This window comes from Psammomys obesus, unplaced genomic scaffold, assembly GCF_907164565.1.
Source record: "Psammomys obesus unplaced genomic scaffold, mPsaObe1.curated_primary_1811, whole genome shotgun sequence".
Classification (NCBI taxonomy): domain Eukaryota; kingdom Metazoa; phylum Chordata; class Mammalia; order Rodentia; family Muridae; genus Psammomys; species Psammomys obesus.
In genome coordinates, this window is record NW_026590971.1 from 325 (window position 1) to 22,331 (window position 22,007).

Here is a 22,007-nt window from a genome sequence, read left to right on the forward strand (position 1 = left end):
AGGAGAAAGAAAACCTGCTGTTCTCTCTCTGCAGGAAACTGCAAATGACTACCTTGTAGGCAGGGCCCATGCTTCCCAGCCCACAGCTCAAGGCAGAGTGAAGGATGGTGGTGCCACTCCTACCTCTGACATGGGTCTAACGGTTACTTTCCTGGGCATTCCTAGGAGTCATCTCGATGGCTTTCGTGCCAGTCTGTTGAAATCATTCAATTCTACTTAGAGATGAAACTAGAGCAAAACATGAGTAGACAGAGTAGAGAAGGCTTTTGTCTCCTGTGCGTGGCAAATACAGGGGAAGGGGTCTATCTGCCGGTGTGGAGCCCTGCCTCACCCTGGGCCTTGCATCAGCTTCCCTCCTGGAGCTGGGGGATTTTACTGCCCCCTGGGCAGACTCTGAAGTAGCAGCCTTTACAAGCCCTTGGTCCCGGGGTCCAGGTTCTTACCTGCACGTTCCTGTTCAGGCTGACGGCAGGAAAGAAGAGGCCTTCCACGTTCTCAAACGCTATGGGGCCTTGCTGCTCATTGTTGATAAAGAACGTTAACGTCTTCCTGTTCAAGTCGAGCAGGACCCCGATGGTGGCTCCTTTTGTGATCCCTCCTTCAGTTCTGTGGGAAAGGGGAAAAAAACAGAGTCTCATCTGCTTGCTGGCATTCTGAAGGTCTCTCCATGTTTGGTTTGTTGAACCATTCTCTATTTTATCTTTGCTTTTGTTTTTGCTTTTCAAGTACTGGGGCTTCACGGATGATAGGCCACTGGGTTTTACACCCAGCCCTCTTTTTTTACTTTTTACTTGGGTCTTTCCAAATAGCCCAGGCTAGCCTTGTTTCACCACAGCGCAGGAAAGGCTTAGACTAGCAATCCTCCTGCCTCTACCTCCCAAGAAGTGGTTATAGGCCTGTCCCACCAGGCCCAACCAAACCAGAATATTGTAACCTATTTACATCTTCTTTCCTTGCTCAGCCTTTTTATATAGTTTTGCTCTAAGTACCTTTTTCACATACAACTTTGAAGCATTAGATACACCATTTACTATTTATATATACTGTGTATCTGTGCTTTATGTATGAAAATGTTTTACAGGTTTTTTTTTTTTTTTGCTCCCTCAAATTCCCCCTCCCCTGCAGAGAGAGCCATCCCTCATGGTAGCCCCGTGGTTACTGTGCCTTGCTGAGAGCAAACTGGTACATATGGAATCTCTGTTGCCGAGCTACAGCAGAATAAAACAATGCTGGAGACTGGGCCAGAGAAGCCTCTCGGCTACCACAGTGCAGCAGCTGGGCTGTGCACCTTTCATATGCTGTGTGAATTTAACAGCATTTGATACAAAATGGCTTCATCTGAAAGTCAAAATAAAGAAGCGCTTAGGTCAGATCCAGAACATATGCCAAAGATGCTGGACTCGAAGCCTTCCGCTCTCCATGTAGTGAAACCCACTCTGGAAAGATGCTAATCTTAAACGAAGACATTAGAGTCTCTCTGTAAAATGGCAGCATTGGAGGAGATGTTTCCCTGAGACATAATTGCACTGCAGGGAATGTAGTGATTTCCAGAGACCCAAGTACAAACATCATCTTACAAAGAACCATGTCTTCTGCTGCAACTGATGGCGTCAGAGAATGACATTAGGTAGGGATGGCCAGGCCTGTCTTCCCTCCTCAGTTTGAGATCCAGCAAAACTGAACTTTGTCTCAGCAGAGCACAGACATTTAATAAGCACCACCCCTTTCTCCTGCATGCAGAGGACACACTGGACACTGGCACAGACAGGCCAACAAACTGAATCTTGCTCTTTGCAAGTTGGTCAGCAACAGCACAAGTGGCATGCAGGTTGCATGCAGGCAGACGTGTTCAGCTTCTGGAATGTGCTTTCCTGCATCGTGTGATGGCGGTGCTCTTATTTACCCCTTCATCCCCAAATCGAGAGGCTAAATGCCGGTGCACGGGTGATGGCATCAGGAATCTAGTGACAGAGCCCTCCAGAATGTGAATCACTGAAGATAACTGCTATCTATATCCACTTGGGTTTGATACCAAGATGAAATGCTCTGTGTGCTTGCTTCAAGGGACAAGACATCTGGGAATGGAGCTGGACAGAGAATGTCTGAGGGCCGGGAAGCGCTAGGAGTCTACTGGCTAGCAAAGGGGCAGGGGCAGGCTGACAGGAGAAGCTGAAATAGTGAAGTCATTATTCTGCCCCTGCTGTGCCTGCTTTTCCTTTGATCTCACTGAACATAACTGGATTTTTATTCCAGAGACACCAAAGAGAAAGCACCCTGGAGGGAATGTTTGAGAATAAGAGAGACCAGTGTCATGAAAAGACACTTTTGGCCCAGAAAATATGAGTAAAACACATTCGAAGAGAACACTAACAAACGAAAAGGGAAGTTATAAGATGTATTAAGTTAAAGCTGTCTATTTTTTGGTGCTAAGAGGACATTACTTAAGGACATAACTCTATTCCCTTTCTTCAGTAAACCGGGTGCTGTAATTCACACAATTACAAGGGAGCTCTTTTGGCTTAAAGCTGTCGGGAATGGCATCCCTAACACCAAGTTTAGCTAGTGGCGTCTATTCTGAGAAGCAGTTTTGGTAGGAATGACAACAATGACTCCCATTTCTAGCCACTTCCAATGTGAGGTATTTTTGCATATCTCAGGTAGTCTTCAGACTTCTCCTGTATGGAAGCGTATTATTATATGAATCTGAAGATCTGAAGGATTGACAAACTGGGATTCAGAAAGAAAAAAAACAAAAACAAACAAACAAACAGAGTACCTTGGCCCCAGACAATTTCCTGGTAAGTTCTAGGTCTGGATTTTCGAGCCCTGGGTTGTTTGTCTATAACAGATATGCCCAGGTGTTGTCTCCTGTGACCTGGGTGGAACTTAACAATGAAGGGCCAACGGGAGGGCACACAATCCTGTCCCTATGCAACGTGGAAAACAGTGGCGTGGACTGGGCTGAGAGATGACTCAGCACCGAGCCTCATGCTCCGGGAAGACCACCTGTCCTATTTCTGAATGCTGTCTATGCAACAGGCTGTTGAACTAGGCTCTCCCTCTCGAGCCCAAGCCACCATGAAGAAGGCTTGGTGTGGGGCTGCAGGGTACCTGTTGGTGTGCGAGTTGTTGTGCATGAACCAGCTCCGGTTATTGTCCACATACATTGCCCAAGCTTTGTCGTCCTTTCCTAACATCACATCCTTCATCACGTCAATGCGAGCCACGCCGAACGCCGGGTCGGGGTGGTTGTCATAGCGGTCTACCGTTAGCTCCCAGTAGTGGACACCCTTCGAGAAGCCGGTTTTCCCCAGCACCACCCGGTCATCGTAGCTACTGCACGTCACCGTCAGGTTGTCATTGGAGAAGATGATGTCGGAGTGTGCCGAGCCGGGGTCAAAGGCAAACCAAGCCACTGGGAACAACAGAAGGGGAGTGAGTCGTTAGTGGCGCCTGAGCATTGTGGCGTGCTTCTGGGCGGTGTGGCAAGTGGCGTTGCGGTTCTCAAGCTGGCCATGCAGGAGGGAGGTGTTTGGGGCCAGAGTCACCCTACGTGAGCAGATGGGGCACATCCTGGGAGCTGATACTCTGCTCCAGGAACGGACCAAGGACAGACGACTGATGGAGCAGGGGTTACCTGGCTTAGACTGCACTCCCAGCCAGCTGATCCGGGAGTGAGGTCATCAAGTGCCTTCACCTGGTGACTGGCAGAACAGTGCACCAGAGACATAGAGGGTGAGGGGTGTGCTAGGGATGCCCGTGTAACCCTGAGGCAGGGAGGTTAGATCTATAGTGCTGGATAGAGGAGGGATAAAGCACATCACGTGAAATCAGGGAGTGCGCTGAGGCAGAAGTGCTGGAAACTCCCCCCCACTCTTGTACCTGCTCAGAAGCCTTGACGCTACAAAGTAACATAAACTAAATTTTCACGTGCGATGGGGACTTGGGTGTAGGACAGATCGCCTCCTTTACACTGCAGAGGTCAGCGTTACTCCTAAAACTGGCCTGTGATAGACATCACAGAAGCAGTTTAGACGCTGGGTGCAGAGAGGGCGAGGTTTTGCTACACACGGCTGCGCCCCAGTTTCTACATGTGGCCCACATGGAACAGCCTGCAGAGGTGAGGGTGCTCTGTGCTGAGCCTGCAGCCACCTCCCAGGAAGCAGCACTTCCTCTCTGCTCTCTGTGGGAGAATAATGTTATTCCATACCTGCCAGCAGCTTCTTAATATCAACTGGTGTCATCCCAGCGAAAGGCATGGGGGAGAAAAATAGGAAGCAAAAGTGACATCGATAAGAAAGCATGTTTCTTTTGATAGACTAATACCAACAAGGGCTCCATTGAGAACATTACATACACAGTAACAGCCGGCCTGCCTCGTGCTCTACTGACATCCAGGGCTCATAAAGAATGTTTTGCATTAATGCAGAAGAAAAGGGGGCGGGAGTTGAGGAATAACATTAAAAAAAAAAAAAAGACAGGCGTTTTTTTTCTCTAAGAAATTGAGAAACTTATAATGGAGTTAGAATGACATTTGGAGAATTTTATTGACAGGACAAAGCCACCACAATTTATTTTGCAAGGGAAATTGAGCATAGCGGTCACACAGGCAGAAGGTAACAATTACAGTAGGTATACTTGCCTAATTGAGAGTAAGATGTAGACTGTGTCTCAAAATTGCATCCTATAAAAAGATACTACACATCAAGGCTATGAAGTGACAATCAGGTTGATAAAAATTATTTGCATTCATTTAGAAAGCACCAACTGAATGTAGTCTCCAAGAGGCCTGATTCATGAAAAATGACAAAAACAAACAAAAAAACAAACCAAAGCCCTTTTTATGTTTCTTTTCTTTGCTGGGTATAAATTGCTTTTGTGCTCTTTTTCAAACAAAAAGTTCATCTTTTTTACATCCTGACAAAAGCTTTGTCCAATTGACCGTAAATATTGCAGTTCGAATTCTCATTATCTTCCCAGTAACACTTTTTTTACAGTAACACTTGCAAACTGAGGAGGTCGACTCTTTTTTAAAGATGGGGAAAAAACGCAACAGAAGTGGAAGAAATCTCCAGGCAGGGATAAGTCTGCTCTGTGTCAACAGTTTTCGGATTGCCCTCATTTGCCGGGATGAGTCCAAGGCAAATGTAAGGTGTGTGGGGTCTAGTGCACTTGAACAATTCATAGTTAACAATGGCATGAACCGAGTGTTATAAAAACAAAGATACTTGTTTTCCTTCTCAGCTTGCTTTGCTACAACAGCTCTTCTCACCAGAGGGATGGGAGGAAGGCTGATAGGAATCTTTGGGGAAAAGAATCACGTAGGTTTTGTTTTGTTTTTTTTCTAATTTAGTATTGTCTTTATAAGCTCATTTCTAAAATAATTGGAGGGATAAGGTGCTGACTTGAAAGAACTGTATAAGAATCAAGAAGGCAGCTTGATATGAAAGAGGACCTAGTTAGCAAATTTAAATATCATGACCTTCTTCTTGCTTAGGTTACTTTATTCTGGGATACATTCATTTTCTTCCAGCTCATGGTTGGTTTTTATGTTTAATTTCTGCCAACTGTCTTTTCGATTCTCCATTATGAACTGGAGCACAGTAAGTATGGAATATAAAGAATTTTAAATTTCATTTCCAGGTTTGGAAGTAAATTTGTGAAATCTAAATAGGGCTTTCAAGATTTTTTAAATGAATCATGCCTTGTGGAGTCTTTTAAAAAACAAATATTCTGAACACTTTTCTCACTAACTTAAACACAACATCATACATTTAAGATTCAATGATACAACTAGAACAAGGCTATTAAATACAACTACCAAACACCCAGACCCCACATTTCATTTTATTCTGGAGACAATATACATTACAAAGACTGTAACAGTATTTTGATACATTAGAGACAAGCAAAGGGCTCCATACAAAGCATGGGGAAAAGCCAGGTGTGCACAGAAAAAACAAGGAGAAATGTAAAACACAAGAAAAAAAATGTCACTTTTCAAGGGAGCTTGAAGTCCCTGCATCCTTTTTGCACTGTCATGCTGTGGCCTTCTTCATTCCAGGATGTGGGATGAGCCAAAGGAACAAAATAAAACCCAAAAGAAATGCTTGGAAACGTGAGATGTGCGTCATGTGTATCCATGATTACAATATAGTCCTGAAGAGATCAGACAGGTCTGCAGTTTAGGAATTTGAAGATTGTTTGCTAGACAGAGCTCACTGCAAAGTAACAGGAGTCTAGCTTCCCTGGAATCATAAGCCCTGCTGCATCTTGGCTGTGAGCAGCTTCCTGAGGCCACATATTTTGACTACAGGATCTCTGGCCATTGGCATCATGACTGAATGGTTTTTAATTTAACTAACAGTGGTCCCTGCGCTGTGCTAGGAAAGTGACCTGCTGTAAGCCTGCAGTCCTACCGGTACCATGCTCTGCAGGCTCTGCTTTTCCTGCTTTGTAGGATGTATTCTGCTGTTGGCATGCTTTTGCTTTTAGTTTTGTTTTTATTGGTAAAGATCTCTTGAGTCTATGTTTAATCAGACCACCCCAGGCTGGATGTGCTGATCCAGACTCCCAGACACAGCTGGTTTCCTGGATGCAGAAGGCCGCAAACCTCCACATCATTGCCACGGCCTCTACTTAGCCAATACCTGTGCCGTGCTATGCCACTACATGTGATGACCAGGTTTCCCATGGTGGTACCAGTTGATGCAAAAAGAACAACTTCCTGCATCCTGTCCCAATGCCATCACACATGGACCACAGTCCTGGGGTGGGTTGTTCCACCACACAAACAAGAATGCCAGGAAAGGAAGCTCCCTCAGCCAGATGCTCCCCACACTGGAAGCCACAGACACAGATGCTGGTCATCCCTCACCACGCACACAAATGGCAAGAACAACACAGGCGTTTCAGAGATGCCTCCAAGACACAGAGATGAAGAGAAAGATCTGACAGCTCAGCTCACCCGGTGTATTGAGAGACTGTAAAGAAGAATGCAAGCTCAGCTGGTGGGGTGAGGATCGGAAATCAAAGTAGGATCTCCCGGGGAAGCTGGGTTGTAGATTAAGGGTGGAGGAGAAAGGGCTCATTCTACGGAGCGGCAGTCTTTCCGAAGGCACTGGAAAAGGGAGGGTCTGTTCTTCTGAATCTGTGTCTAAATGCAAGATCAACGCAAACCGGAGATCAGAAACCTGCTGGCTGCCCATGCCAGGCTCCCAAAGACCTAAGCAAGCAAGCAAGTGTTCACACAACTCTTCCTCAGCCCTGGGGCACCACCCATAGGCATCAGCAAGATGGTGTGTCTGAGGCTGGGTTTCCTAGTAGCTCAGGACCTCAGACAACTGTGCCAACACCACTGACAATCATTTTGTAGTTCCCTCTAATTTTTAGTAATAGAAAAGCACAAAGGATTTCCTTTGCCAAGGGAAATGAACTGAGTGAGACTTGTAGGTACCTTTTGCCCATTGATAAGAAAATCAACACCTCTTTTTGCGTCAGCTGTTCCTCAGATTACTGTGCATAACAATGGTTTCTTACAGGGTTTCTGTTTGGGAGGTGATAACTTTTCGAAACTGTGGAATGTTTCTCTTTTCCTCCACCAGTGTGTCTCCCCCATTTCCAGAGGGAAGAGATTATTTTAATCCTAGGACACTCAAGACGTGATCTTTGCATAGTGGGAGAGACACAGCGCTCTCTAGAAAGACAGGCCTGCCGGGCACCTGGGGAATAAGACCTCTCTCCGCTTCTGAGTTATTTCCTATGGACCTTATTTAACTCTCTTGTAACGGACAGAATTCAGGCAGAGGGAAGGCGCAGAGGTATCAAGTGTCTGTTTCTTTTCAGAAAGGCCTGGCCTGACTGTCACTATTGTACTCAAGTGAGGATTCACCAGCTGGATTTTTTGTTTATTTGTGCCCTACTGCTTCATCTGATGTACACATGGATGCCAGAGGAGGGCATCAGGTCCCATTATAGATGGTTGTGAGCCACCGTGTGGGTGCTGGGAATTGAACTCAGGTCCCCTGGAAGAGCAGCCAGTTTTCTTAGCCACTGAGCCATCTCTCCAGCCCCTTAAGCTCAGTTTAATAGTGAAAACACCAGAAATGCAGATGGCATATATCAGGCTCCCGACTCCCAAGGAAACATTTTCTCATTGGAAAGAGAATTTTGTTATGGTGGTCAGTGGGCATTCCTGGGGCTTGTTTAATCCTGTTTGCAGCTTGTGTTTGTACGGCCCCTTCTAATCAAAACACTGCACTGTACAGGTTCAGGCAAAAGTGTGTGTGTGTGTGTGTGTGTGTGTGTGCTCACGTGTGTGTATGTGAGCGAGTTCATGAGTGCATGTGTGTGAGTGTGTGTAGTGAGAAAGTGCATGCATGTGTGTGCATATGCATGTATGAGTGCACATTAGAGCCTGTGTGCGTGTGCACGTGCATGTGTGAGTGTGTGTGTGTGTGTGTGTGTGTGTGTGTGTGTGTGTGGGTGTGAATGCATGTGCATCTATGTAGAGCATAATCCTATCTGGAGACCTCATTGGAAACGCTACCACAAGTGTCAATACTGCAAGGAAGAAGCCTCATTTTCATTTCTGGACTCACAACATGTTAGCTTTTCAGACTTTAGTCTTATCCCGAGGGAAGATTTGATTTTTCTATAAACCAAATAATCAGAGAAAAGGCTATGAGGCTAAAGCTTTATAGCCCCAAGAATGATAATATACTGAAGGTTCCATTTAAACTTCGTATGGTTGTGGTGGCTTGGCATGTATGACCATTTCTTTGCTCAGATATAATAAAACTACTATTCTTCGCATCTATTTGTGTGTGTGTTTGTGTGTGTGTATGCACACTCAAGAGCCACAGCACATGTGCAGAGTTAAGAGGACAACCTGCAGGAGTTAGTTGTCTGTTCCGTGGTTTCTAGGGACTGAACTCTGATCACTAGAGTTGATGGTAGGTGCTGCTATCTGCTGGGCTGTCTCACTGGCCCCACAGTAGTTCTGTTATAATCAACTTTAAAATGTAACTAACTTATATTTCAAAAGATCTGAAATGTAGCCACACAGAGCCCACCCTACCTTTTTAGTTTGAGAAGCCACTATATTGATATTGAAACAGAATAGTGTTTCAAATTCACAAGAATTTGCTTGAAAATGTATCTTTTACCGGATGTGGCAATCAATTCATTATACTGCAGATACTATTGCCTTGAAAATTAAGGAAGATGATGTTTGGAGAATACTGAATCTCTAAGCAGTGATCTGAACACCCATAGAGAGATGTGTACCGTACCCATAATTTGAGGATCAGACCCAAACCTGTCAGAAGGATCACTCACCCTTTTTATTCTCAGTGCCAGGAACTCTGGGGGTGGGGGCCAAGTGTAGCCACGGATATTCCTGGGACTAGTTACTGAGGAATAGGACAGGTTTTTTTTTTCCTATTTTTTATGTATATTGATTGATTGCCTATCAATAAGCCCTATTTTCCTTACTCTTGGACTTCCCCTCTTCCCAGACAGAGGTTCAACAATGGTCCTGTCTCTGTTTTTGACCTGTGACCTTTCATGCCCCACCATGTGGGCTTTTTCCCCATTTTTCTCCCCAAACAAAATGAAGCAAAACAAACCCCACAAAATCAAACCTACCTTGCTATGAGGATTTTCCAAACAAATTAGAGGAGAGAGAAAAAGATAATTTCCACCCAATTCCAGTCAGACTAACAGGCGAGCCTCCCTCTAGGCCTCTCTTACAGGCACACAGTGCGTTTGAGCAGATGTCTACAGGGCATTTAGGCCACTCATTATGATTTTACACCAAAGGAGTCTTGGCGGTTAGACACTTAGAACCATCTGAGGAGGAGCCATCAAGCTTCCCCTAGAGCATTCCTCTCCAGTCAGCACCTTGCATGTGGGGTTACTGATTTTACGATGCAGATAAACTTCGTTTAGGCTCCACTCACCAGGTACTGTCCAGGGCCAAATGGAACAGACCGCTAGTTCTGCAAGCACTCGACATCAGTCATCAGTCCTCATTAAATCATTCCAGTTTTGAGCTAAATTGATATCTGTCACCACTTTCACACACACAGACTGTCTTTCTGGTCATGCTCCTCTGGACAAGTTCAAAGGCATAAGTACAGCATGGCAAGATGGAGAATGGCATTATCACCTCCTGGTTTAGCCAAAGCATCTTTAACTCACAGTGAACATAAAGCACAGCTGCCCCCGTGTGTATCCAGTGTTATACTTTGAGATACAGGAAGAAACAAGTCCTGCTTCCTCCCCTCCTCTTTCAAACACAAACTGTTGAGCTCAATAGCCCTCAGAGAAGGCTCCTCTTCAGAGAAGGCTCCTCGGTTGTTAACATTCTATTCCCAAGTTGAGGAAAAATGAGGTGTTTAGTTTTGTTTTCCAGAATACGGGATAGGAAGCTAACCTTCCCGATAATCATCATCATGGTTATCTGACAATCACCAGGAGAAGACAGGGGGCATCTTAGGGTGTTGCTACTACCTCATCATGCGTATCACATCCATAGTCCTGCCTGGATGAACTTTACTGAGTAAGAGCAGTTTAGCGGGGAAGAACGGCTGGAGGTGGAGATTGCACTCGTGTGTGTGTGTGTGTGTGTGTGTGTGTGTGTGTGTGTGTGTGTGTCCTAGAGGCAAGAAGACAACTGTAGATCGCATTCCTCAGGCACCACCCGCCTTGTATTTTGAGGCAAGGTCTCTCATTGACTTGGAGTTTGCCCATTAGGCTAGTCTGGCCAGGTAGCCTATCTTTCTCTCCCTGGTGCTGGAATCACAAGCACTATCATCCAGCTTTTGTTCCCCCTTCCCCAACTTGGGTTCTGGATCAAATCAGGTACAGGGTAAGCACTTTACTGACTGATCCATCTCCTCGGCCTCAGTCGTATTGCTAAGTCCAGGAGGAGAACTGTATTCAAACGCAACGAGCCCATTCACACTGCCCATCAACTGTCAGGACTGCTGGTTTCCTCCTGTTCTTCCCTAGGCCTCTTTCCCTTCCCACTGGGCTCTGGAATGGAGACCCGGGTAATGGTGGGGGCCCTGCTCTAAAGGAGCAATGAAAATTTACCAAAACCAAGACCCACCAGGGACTGAGTGTGCTCTTTACTGACTCCTGGGATCAAGAAGAAAAGATCTAGGCGTAGCCTGTGTATGTCATCTCTACTTTATTTGTTCATTGTCTGACAATTACTCAAAGTGTTCAGCTATAATTGTCTGACATTTGGCTATAAAAATTAATAATCAAGAGAAAATGTATCAATCATTATCAATAAGTTTTATACTTTTGGGGGTAGCATTTTTTATTACTAAACATTTCTAAATATGTGAAAACTTAAAACATTAAGTATTAGAAGATGCAGAATAATTTGTACATGTAGATGATCCCATCGTTAAAATGTGTTGGTGTCTATGCCACGTGTGAAAATGCCCACAGAGGCCAGAAGAGGACACTAGATCCCATGAAGCCAGAGTTACAGGTGGTTGTGGGCAGCTTAACATGGGTTCTCGGAACTGGGGTCCTCTGCAAGGGCAGCAAATGTTCTTAAGCACTCAGTCATCTCTCTAGCCTGATAAATTGTGGTCTTTAATATGCTATTTGGGGACTCAAAGGGAAAGGGGGGAGCGACTGAAGCTTCTTATGCAACGTTCACTGATTCCTCTTCCACCGCCTCCTGGTGGAAGCCCTGGGTATCTTCCTGTCTGGCAGGCGCAGCTTTGAAACTGAGCAGCCATTGGGCCACAGCCTAAAGAGGAGCGATGCATTTCAGAGCACAGCAAAGGAGAGACACCACCCAGAGCTGCAGGAGCAGCATGAAGGCTGAGTGCAAATGGCTGCACTGTAAACCAGCTGTGAAATGCTGTGCTCTCTCTGCTCTCGTTGGGAAGGTTTCAAAAAGAGACAAGGAAATGCGTGAAGAAGGAGACTGTTTTCTCAAATGATCAATCAGGCAGCTAAAGTCACAATTATGTCCAACTGGTGTATAATTTATAACAAAAGGCGGCATCTTAAGCTTTCTTAAGAGTGGCGATAATTGCTGTTGAGTAGTAAGAAACAAATCTGTTTTGAAAACCTCCTTTAGAAAAGAATGAGCCGGCTTTTGGCATCCTGTGGATGGTGGCATACTTCCTTGCCCAATCCTCCACTCCAAATTAGAACATCATGGCGTTATTTATGAGCAGCTCTCATCAGGGGACCTGGTAATTCCTATACTGTAATTAGACACAAACACCCCCAAAGGACCGAAGAACACATTCTCCAGATCTACAGAGAGGGCTGTAGATCCAATTCAGTCTTAAGAAAAAAATTAGGAAATTTCTTGAGATGCTGCATGTTGTCAAAATTAAAAGGACAAAACATGCTTCTTTTCCAGGCTCTGAAAGTTATCATTACCTTTCTATGTGGTAAGATTTATCCACATTTGTTCAAGTACAATTTACCTACCTGGAGGATCTTGTCCTAGGAATGAATGTTCTAACTAAGTTAGTTTTAGAAAAGCAGGGACAAAGTAGAAGCAAGGAAAAAAAACACATTCAGAAGAGTGTTTTTCCATAGATGATAATTCTCCAAATATCTAATTTAGCACTGAATATTCAGCATTACAGACATAACCTGTAGATCCACCGAGGCCTGAGAGGAGACAGGGTGGCCTCTGGCTTCTGACCTATACTCAGTACATAGTAACAGTGCTTACAGCCACACTGAAGAGAGACCATGGAAGCACTACTTAGGAACTTACAGTTCCGTGGCTTTACATATCTGACGCCTAGAAAGGCTTACAAACACATCAAAGTCACGTGCTCAGCTGTGGTGAGACTGGAGATAGAGTGGCAAGATCAGATTTTATCCTGGTGGATAAAATTGGAGAATGACAAAGCTATTTTTTTTTTTTTAATGTCTTGTAAGTGTACAGAAAGGCCAGGTTTATGCCATGGGCCATGGAGTGCCTTCTAATGGCATAAGAGCTCATCTCGGCTTGAGGTGATGATTTAGCACCAACCACAGACGCTATACTGCATTCAGGATGAACCTTTTAGTCTCTAAATTGTCATTGGACAGCAGTGGCCAGGAACTGAAAGGCAAGTGTGCCTCTAGCCCCCGGGGATTCTGGCCACAGAAGTAGGTGACTGCAGTGTCCCTTGACACTGTTTTCCTGAGGGGGTCTCATCCTCACAAAGTTACGATTTCTCTGGGAGGGCAGAATCTCAGCACACTAGGATTTTAAAAAGAAGTACATAGGCTCACCTAAATTAGATCTATAAAGGGATTCTAGACATGGACCTGAGGCCATTTTCTATTCAGATAGATGGAGGCGGAGTCTGCCCATCCCACTCAGTGTTTCAGGGTGGTTTCCGTTGATGTGTGGGAGAAAAAGCTATTACCATGGAAAGGACAGTGCGAGACTCAACGTCTGCTCACACAGGTTCTAGAAAGGAGGCTGCTGTGGACACACCACCAAGGCTTCCTGAGAACACTTTTCTTCCATGCCCAGGGCCCAAAGCTGGTTTCAGGGCTGCATACATGTAAAACACGGTTCTCTCACATCCCTTCTTTCTTTCTCTCTACTTTCCTTCCTAAGATGAGATATGGAGGGCTGGAAAGCTTTTATTAACCTAAAGCTCTGTGATGGTTTCAGTCTAAGCTGGCTTCTGGCTGAAGACTTTATCTGGAGTAGCTTTTGAGATCACCATAAATCTCTGACATTCTTTCTCTTTGCCAATCAGTTACCATCACCTCCTGCCTAGAGCATCCGCGGTAATACTTGGCGTAAAGGGACTCCAGGCCAGCGGTTCTCGACCTGTGATTCGAGACTCCTCTGAGGGCTTGAACTATCAGATATTTACATTATGATTCATAACTGCAGCAAAACTAGTTATGAAATAGCAACAAAATTTATGGTTGGGGTCTTCACAACATGAGGAACTATATTAAAGGGTTTCAGCATTGGGAAGGTTGAGAACCTCTGCCCTAGGCTAAGTACTTGCCTGGAGTGGGGCTGGATGACATGCGGAGATACCTGGGTGTGGGCTTAGGTATGCTGGAGAGGAAGCCCTCTTTACAAAGAGGCTACATTCTTTTTGACAAAAGTCTGTCGTGACTCTGGAAACACCAGCTTTCTATTCCTGGCTAGCGGAACAGACAAGGTCACTCTCCAAGCAGCTTCATGTTGGAAGGATGTGTTCACACACCAGGCAGACTCAGGGTACCTTTCTTTCTCTGTCCAGAGGCGAAAGCAAAGGATGCTTTTCTAACATCAGAGCCTGTGCGCTGTGCCAGGTGTCTGAAAGAACCAGGTCTGAAGTGTTACTTTCCTTCTCAAAGGCTTACTTCCCCCATATGAGGTAGGGTAAGAGCTTCCTTACGAGGTGCGGTGTATGGATTAGTGGTTCATCCCCAAATGCCCACATCTGAATCCCCAGAGACCTCTGAGTGCGTTAGCCTTTAGAGGGAAAGGCACGCTGCAGCTATTCCATTAAGGTTCCTGAGGTATGGAGACTATCTTGGGCTGCCCACGTGGTTCCACAGAAATCACGAGGGGCCTTACATAAGGAAGGAAGAGTCAGAAGGAGGCTAGAAGATGCTATGCTGCTAAGATAGAGGAAAGGGCCGTGAGCCAAGAAAGGCAGGTGGCTGCTAGAAGCTGGAAACGACAAGAAGGTAGATGTTTTTCTAGAATGTCCTAAAGGAACCCAGTCCTGCTGACACCTCCCTGGCACCCCAGTTGGATCTGAGTCTCAAGAAGTCTAAGGAGACACATTTGGGCTGTTTTACACCAATAAATTTGTGGTAGCTTGTTAAAACAGCAGACAACTCATACATTCGGCGCCTGAGGACTGTTGCCTCAGCAGACAGTGTGTGTATGTGTGTGTATTTGTGGGTCTGTATGTGTGTGCGCATGTGTCTGTGTGTGTGTGCATGTGTGTGTGTATGTGTAGACTGTAGTCTGTTTCACTGCCTTGGGGGGGTATTTTTTTTTATACACTGTATGTCTTTATAGTGAAACATAGAACAAAAAGGTGTGTGCGTATATGTGTGTGTACGAGTGTTCATGCGTGTTTGCATGTGTGTACATGTATGCGTATGCATGTGGAGGCCAGAGGTGGGCATGCCATTTATATTTTCAGAAAGGGTCTCTCAATGAACTGGGAGCTCATTAGCTGGCTTGGCCAGCCAGCAAGCCTGAGGGATCCGCATGTCTGCCTTCTTGTGCCATGCTTGCAGGCTTGCGCCACTGAGCCCCGTTCTTTCTGTGGGTGCTGGGAACCTGATCCAGGTCTTCATGCTCGTACAACACGGGCTTTACCGGCTGAGCCGCCTCCCAGCCACACAGTGGAGGGCTCTCACGCGACTTCTCTATGATATTTCCCTATCCCCCCCAAATATTTTCTGACTCTCACGTAACTGTCATTCTTCACGGAGTTTTTTGATGGACAGTAAAGGAAGTTCTCAGCGGCTTGGCCCAGATGAGGTAAGGTCTGAGGTGGTAGTTTTTTGGGTGGCTTGTTTTGTTTCCATTTGCTACATGGTATGATGCTACAAGTCTTCTGAAATATGCCTGGAGTCCACTGGGGGCTTTGGGGGATGTACTGACTTTTAAAGGCTTAAGATGGAAACCTTTCCAAAATGCACCATGTGTTTTTTTAAATTTTCATGAAGGCAAGATCTGGTGGGGGTGTGCCTTTTTTTTCAGCTCTTCTGGTTATCTTTCTCCTTGCTTAATGCCCTCAGTAACCTCGGCTTCCGTAACAATTTCCCATCTCTTTTTCATACATATGTATGCACACACATATATGTATATATGCATGCGTGTGTGTGTTTGTGTGTCTGAGGCAGGATTTCATGTGGCACAGGCTTACTTAACTCACCCTGTGTCCAAGGAAGATCATTATCCTTTAATTCTCACACCTTCCCCTCCAAGTACTGGGATTACAGGTCTGTGCCACCATGACTGGCTCCTAGCCTTTTCTCTCAGGTGCTTCTGGGGTCTTAGCAGTGAGTAAATGAAACTGGGCACCTAGGAATCGATGAGCCTAGACTTTGTGTCTTTTCCTCCTGCTAACCAGAGGCCATCCTTCTCACTTCATCGTTTCAAGATGGCACTCACACCTGAAGGACAGTCAGCTTAAAAAGAGGTGTAGCGTCGCCTTCAGATCGGGGCAAGCTGCTAGGATGTGTGCAGAAGAGCAGCCAGGCCCCCCAAACTCCAGGGAGAGAGCTGTACCTTGTGCTGTCCCTGTGAACGGAGCTAAGCTGGTACCCGACATAACTGAGATGCTCAGCTAGTTAGAGCTCTGGAGTGATCAAGTGTACTGTTGGTGTCAACTAGACATAAATAGTATAGTAATAGCATAGTATAGTATAGTACAGTTACTGCCTCATGCATTGCAATTGTGTCTGCTCGGACTTCTCACCATCTACATCTTTTCTGAGAAGTCCTCCTTAACTAGCCCCCCCCAACACACACACATACACACATATACACACATACACACATACACACACACACACACACACACACACACACACACACACCGTTGCAATGTGTTGTAACTTATTTCATGTGGCTATTAGGTATGAAACAATCACAGTAGTAATTGTATAAACACATAAGGTCAAATTCTTTTAGAAACACATTTATTTTTAGAAGCGACTACCTGCTACTTTTTAAATTAAACCTTAAGGTAGTAGAATTTTGATGATATGACGCTCTGGAATATCTACACCTTCCTGACATACAGTCTATCTGGAAAGTAATTTGGGAACACAGTTAAGGGCCTCAGAAATGCCCAGCAGTACTTTTCTACACCCAAGAACCTGTCCAGATGAGCCTTCCACACAGACGCCATAGTTAAAGAGCAGCTTTTGGATAGAGGTCCTAACCCTGAACTTTCCTCTGGGGGACAATCGCAGGGCAGCATGCCTCCCCTGGGGGACTGCCAGATGTGACTGCTAAGAGCTCCCTGGCCGTGAGAGGCTCAACAGAGCAGAGTCCAAGGGAGCCTCTCTTTAGGGGCAGCTCACAGAGTCCAAGAGAGCCTTTCCTCAGGGCCAGCTCACGGCCCCAGGAGTATCCCCTCGGCCTCCCCAGATCATGAGACAAACAGGAGGTGCTGCTCTCTCAGTCAGGCAGAGGGGAATCATGGGAGAATAGATAGGAAGGTTCTCGCCAGCTCTCAGCTTTGCCTGATTGTTTTGGGTGGGGTTCAGTCTGACGCTCAGAATGAGCCTCAGAGCACACTGTGCTAAGAAGGCTGCATTATGTAATGGCTTCAGAACTCCTTTGCAGATGGCTTCAAAGGCAGTACGTAGCCAGAGGTAGCTACCTGACGAGTTAGTTAAGACAAAACAACTATACACAACCAAGCCTATGGGCCTTATTTTAATATTTCATTAAAATTCTTCGAATATTTTATCTTTCATTTATTTAATGATTCAATCATTTGTTTATGGTGTGGGGAGGCACTGACGTGCCTGTGTGGACAGAGGACAACTTTCCAGAGTTGGTTCTCTCCTCCATATGGGCCCAGAGGACTGAATTCAGGGAGTCAGACCAGAGGGCAAGGGCCTTTTTCCGTTGAGCTACCCTGTCAGAGCCATTTCATTAAATTCATAGTTGCCTGTGTTTACCTTTCTTTTTAAGTCAGGAGAGTTTGGTTCAGATCTGGGACAGGCTTCACCCATATGTCAGTCCTGGACACATCCCAGAAATCTGCTTTCAGTAGCCTAACCTAGCTTGAACCTATGTAACACTGCATTTTCCTTTGGCTAAGATTATTGTGTATTGTTTCTGGACCAATTTTCTTATGTATACATTATTTTCTTTCTTTTGCAGCTATGTGTGTGTCTCTTGAAAACCCACCTCCATTACCAGCCTCTAAGCCCCACACAACAAGGGATCAGGGGCGCCACACTTTCTATCTGCTGTGGGCACTTACCAAACACTCTCTGATTGACAGACAGACAGAAACACTTGACTTTGGGGCGGTGATGATCAGGATTCCTAACAACGCACACACTTGATGCCCCTGTGTGATGTCACCTCCGGGCCAGCAGAAGGTTTGTGACAGAGTAGGAATGACAAGTGACTTAAACCACATACTACATATATGTCATTAACTCGGACTTGCTGTCACATATGAAATGAAGCCTTCTGAGGTACAGACCTTTTGTTCTGAAGTCTGGAAGGAGGTTGATTCTTGCTACAAAGAATGTGAAAGACTCTATCACAGCCAAAAGCTAGGAGGAACCACCCAGCCACCCCAAGCCAACAAAACAGAACAAACAGCAGCAGCAACCTCTAAAGTAAACTTCCCAGAAACTGTAGAAACAATGGGATAAAGTACAAGAGCAGCAGATTCCTGAAATAGCTATTATGGCATTTTCTCATTGATTTCTAGAAAACCAAGAAGGATATAATGAGGTGGGTTTTCTCTATTGTAACAGACTGATAGAGTCCCCTCACTTGCTGAATCTCATGTCACTACTTCAATGAGGGAGAACAAATAGAACAAACCAAAGTATGGAGAAAGAATGTGTGTGAACTTTATTTCATCATGAGCGAATCACTCGTGGGCCATAACACAGAACACTGAGATCTACATGGGGATCGGGGTTGACTCATAGTCACATACATACCTTATATTTGCACATAATATATATAAAATTCATGGAGGAATGGGTTTCTACAATACAGTTTCTTTGTTCGTAGAGAACGTGTTCCATTAGTTTCACTTAGAAAATGACCCCCAATTCTGTAACTGTGGTACCGGGGATCGCAGGTCCATATCCTGTAACTAATAATAGACACCGGTATCTCGTGAACATTGAAAGAGACTAAGAAATGACACCTTCCTGTAGGACAAAAGGACAGACAGAAGGACTCAGGTTGTTAGTGCCTGATTTGAGTATAATAATCTGAGTTCTATAGTCTAGTTCAAAGAGAAACAGTTTTCATACAGTTCCGTTGACAAATATTAGTAACAGGGCCACCGTTTCTCCCTGCTCTGCTGCCATGAGCCTCCCACTTCAGCAAACCACCATCAGTGCACCGGGGACAAGTGGCCAGCACCAGCAAGGGCTCTGCATTGATTTTAGAAAGAACTCATAGAAGCCCTTGGCCTTTAGTACGCTATTTTGGGAAAAGTGGCAACAGCTCTCAAGCTGGTAGGTCATCCCAGAAGAAAGTTGCTAAAATGTTAAGTCTGGGGAAGGAGCTAGATGCCACAGCACTGTCACCTCTGAGGACAGGTCATGTGAGTGTTTCATCCTTAATAAACCTCTTCCTTGAAAAGCTTCACTTTTTTTTTTTTTCCACTGTGCGATTCAGTTGTGCTTGTTTTGAACCATGTGGAGCATTTTAGGGGTGGCTGCCACATGCTGAGGCTTGTGGAAGGTAGGAGAGACTCCCACAGTTCTTTTAGCTAATGTCTTGGACTTGAACACATTCAACACCAGAGGTTAGTTGTGGAGAATGCCAGTGGGGTAGGAGGTGACTTCCATGATTAAAACAACACCCAAAAGTCTCAGAATGCTTTGGTGCCAGTCACACATACCCTTCTTAGGTCTAGTGTCATGTGCTCCCGCTGCTTGTAAAGTAGAAAAGACATTAATGGCTCAGAAGTTATTCCAGGTCATCAGGTGCACACCTCTTCTAGACAGATCGTCTCTGATGACCAGAATGTCTACAGGACAGTGCCTACCCCCCCCCCCCCCCCACGAGGGACTAGCAAAGACCCACATGGCGAGATAAAGCAGAGTTGCTGGCCTCTTCCTGTTTGGTGCCCACAGGAAATCTCAGTCCTCGTGCTGATGGCCTGGTCTTTGGGCAGGAAAGGAATCAGTCCGAGCTGGTTAAGCCAGATGCTGGTCAACAGGCTCTAACACCCTACACCCACGGGAAACATGCTCAAGTCACACAGAGCTACAGCCGGAAAGACTCTACATTCCAGCCCCGCCAGGAGCAAGCCAGAGCTACAAAGACATGGAGAATCATTTGGGGGTGAAAGTGGCCACTGAAGTGGCTTGGTGGAGACAGGGAGCCTGCTCTAGGGCCTAAGAACCTCCATCTTAGACACCAGGGGCACATTTGGGCTTTCGCATGTTCAGCTTCTTCCATTGCAGCTTAGAGTGTTAGCAAAGGAAGCCATTGGAACTGCTGATGTGGGACCTCTGGTTTCCTTACATCCACATCTCACGGGCCTTCTAAAGGCAGGAGAGGGACAGCGGCTCTGGGGCCGGAGACAGTGCAAGTCATGGAAAAACTTGAGGGCTGTGGCACTGATGGGGTTACCTCCAGGCTGCCAGCCACGTTAGACGCCACGTAGTTCCCGCTCTGAGGGATACTGCTGAAGGGCCTTACCCTCGGATGTCTGGAGGACCAGTGTCTTGCTGTAGGGGCTGACTCCCGTTTTGTTGAAGGCCTTAACCCGAGCATTGTATGTGCTGTTGAAGTGAAGGCCATCCACGGTGCACATTGTCTCCTTCCCGACATATACTTCCTGCCAACAGAAAACAGGACGCCACTTACCGAATCTCATGGGGGAACAGGAAGGGAAGTGATGATCGGTGGTTAGGAGCACAACTTCGTTATCTGCCTGATCCAGGCTTGAATCTATGGGCTGTTTATTGGGCTGTTTAAATCTGTTGCTTAAAGCTAATCTGTAAAACAGGGACATTGATACCTACTTTTCAAGATGGGTGTCAGGGCAATCTAACTTTATATAGGTAGTTATTATAGTTTAAAGGTGCTCATTAGCTTAATAGTGATCAGCTGCTAGGATTTTAAAAAGTCTTATTGAGAGTTTGTGGTTAGGATTATGCTTATTTCTGATGTTCGTAGAGACTGTGACGCCAGTATCCTTCACTGTGGTTTGTCTAAAGCATATCGAAAGACATGAAAACATCAGTAAGCTGTGTTTCTAACTTCAGGAACTGGCACAAGGATTACACGCAAAGCCACCGAGATGGAGGCTTGCACCACAAGGGGAGGAAGGAAGAATGACATTTCAAAGGCTTAAAATAAAGCCTGGCATAATGCATTTTCCACATAGGTTGGGCCTTTGCTTCCCTCCTCGGCTGCACACTTTGCAAAGTTATGCTGATGTAATGAGTGAGATAATCTGCATTTGAAACACGGCTTTAAAGTGGCAGCTCCCTGCTTGTGGTCTTGGATTACTCACGGACTAACTCATTACGGCTGCAGCAGTTAGGAAAACCTGCATACTGCACACTCTCTATTCTGGGATTCTGAACATTTGTGCCTATGATTTACCTGTGGACTTGATAAAAATGCAGTCTCAGACCCTACCTCAGGGACCCACGGGGAACAAAAAACGTAATATGGCCCACAGGTAAAGCCAGCGCTGGGTAACTAGATGGGCCTTTGAAGGAGTCGTGTCCTAACACAAGGGTGACCATTTCTTATGGTGGCTGTGGAGTAAGCGGAAGGGACCCAGATGTGAGAGCCGTGGTTTGACCAGCAGGAACCAGGGGCTGACTACTTTTAACCCTGAGTCTTAAGGAGAGAGGAGCCAGCTGGTGCTGATTCCGAGTGTAATGTCTGTGAAAGGATAACTGGAAAAGAAATTTAGCTGGGAGGAAATGAGTGGTTTAGTTTAAATGTTAGGTTTAGGCTGGTTTCAATGTGTCAAAGTAGAAATTTCTCCACAGGTAGAATGGCCTGACTATCAGACAAGAGGTGCAGATGAAAGAGAGAAACAGGGAAGTGCTCATGAGGTATAAGGTAGCAGGGAGAACAAGAGACTTTGACAATAACCTATGATGATATCCAGATATGATGATGGGAGCAGCTGTTTTAGGGAATGAGGGGAACAAGGAGAAAAACAATAATAAAGAGAAAAGAAAGGCCCAGACAATGAAACAAGAACTGACAAACTGAGGCAGGGGTTGGCTTAAGAAACAGATTGCTAAACACACACACACACACACACACACACACACACACACACACACACACA

General features: G+C 45.6%; 1 protein-coding gene across 1 annotated transcript; it reads right to left on the minus strand.

Moving 5' to 3' along the window:
- Positions 1 to 443: 443 nt before the first annotated feature.
- Positions 444 to 20,528, minus strand: LOC129678624 (E3 ubiquitin-protein ligase TRIM9-like; the record flags this gene model as incomplete). The annotated part of the gene is given in 6 exon segments (XM_055609499.1): positions 444 to 606; positions 3,112 to 3,415; positions 4,211 to 4,234; positions 4,643 to 4,684; positions 6,968 to 7,156; positions 20,390 to 20,528. Coding segments are annotated over 6 exon segments (861 nt in total), but the record flags the coding sequence as incomplete, so codon positions are not given.
- Positions 20,529 to 22,007: the final 1,479 nt, after the last annotated feature.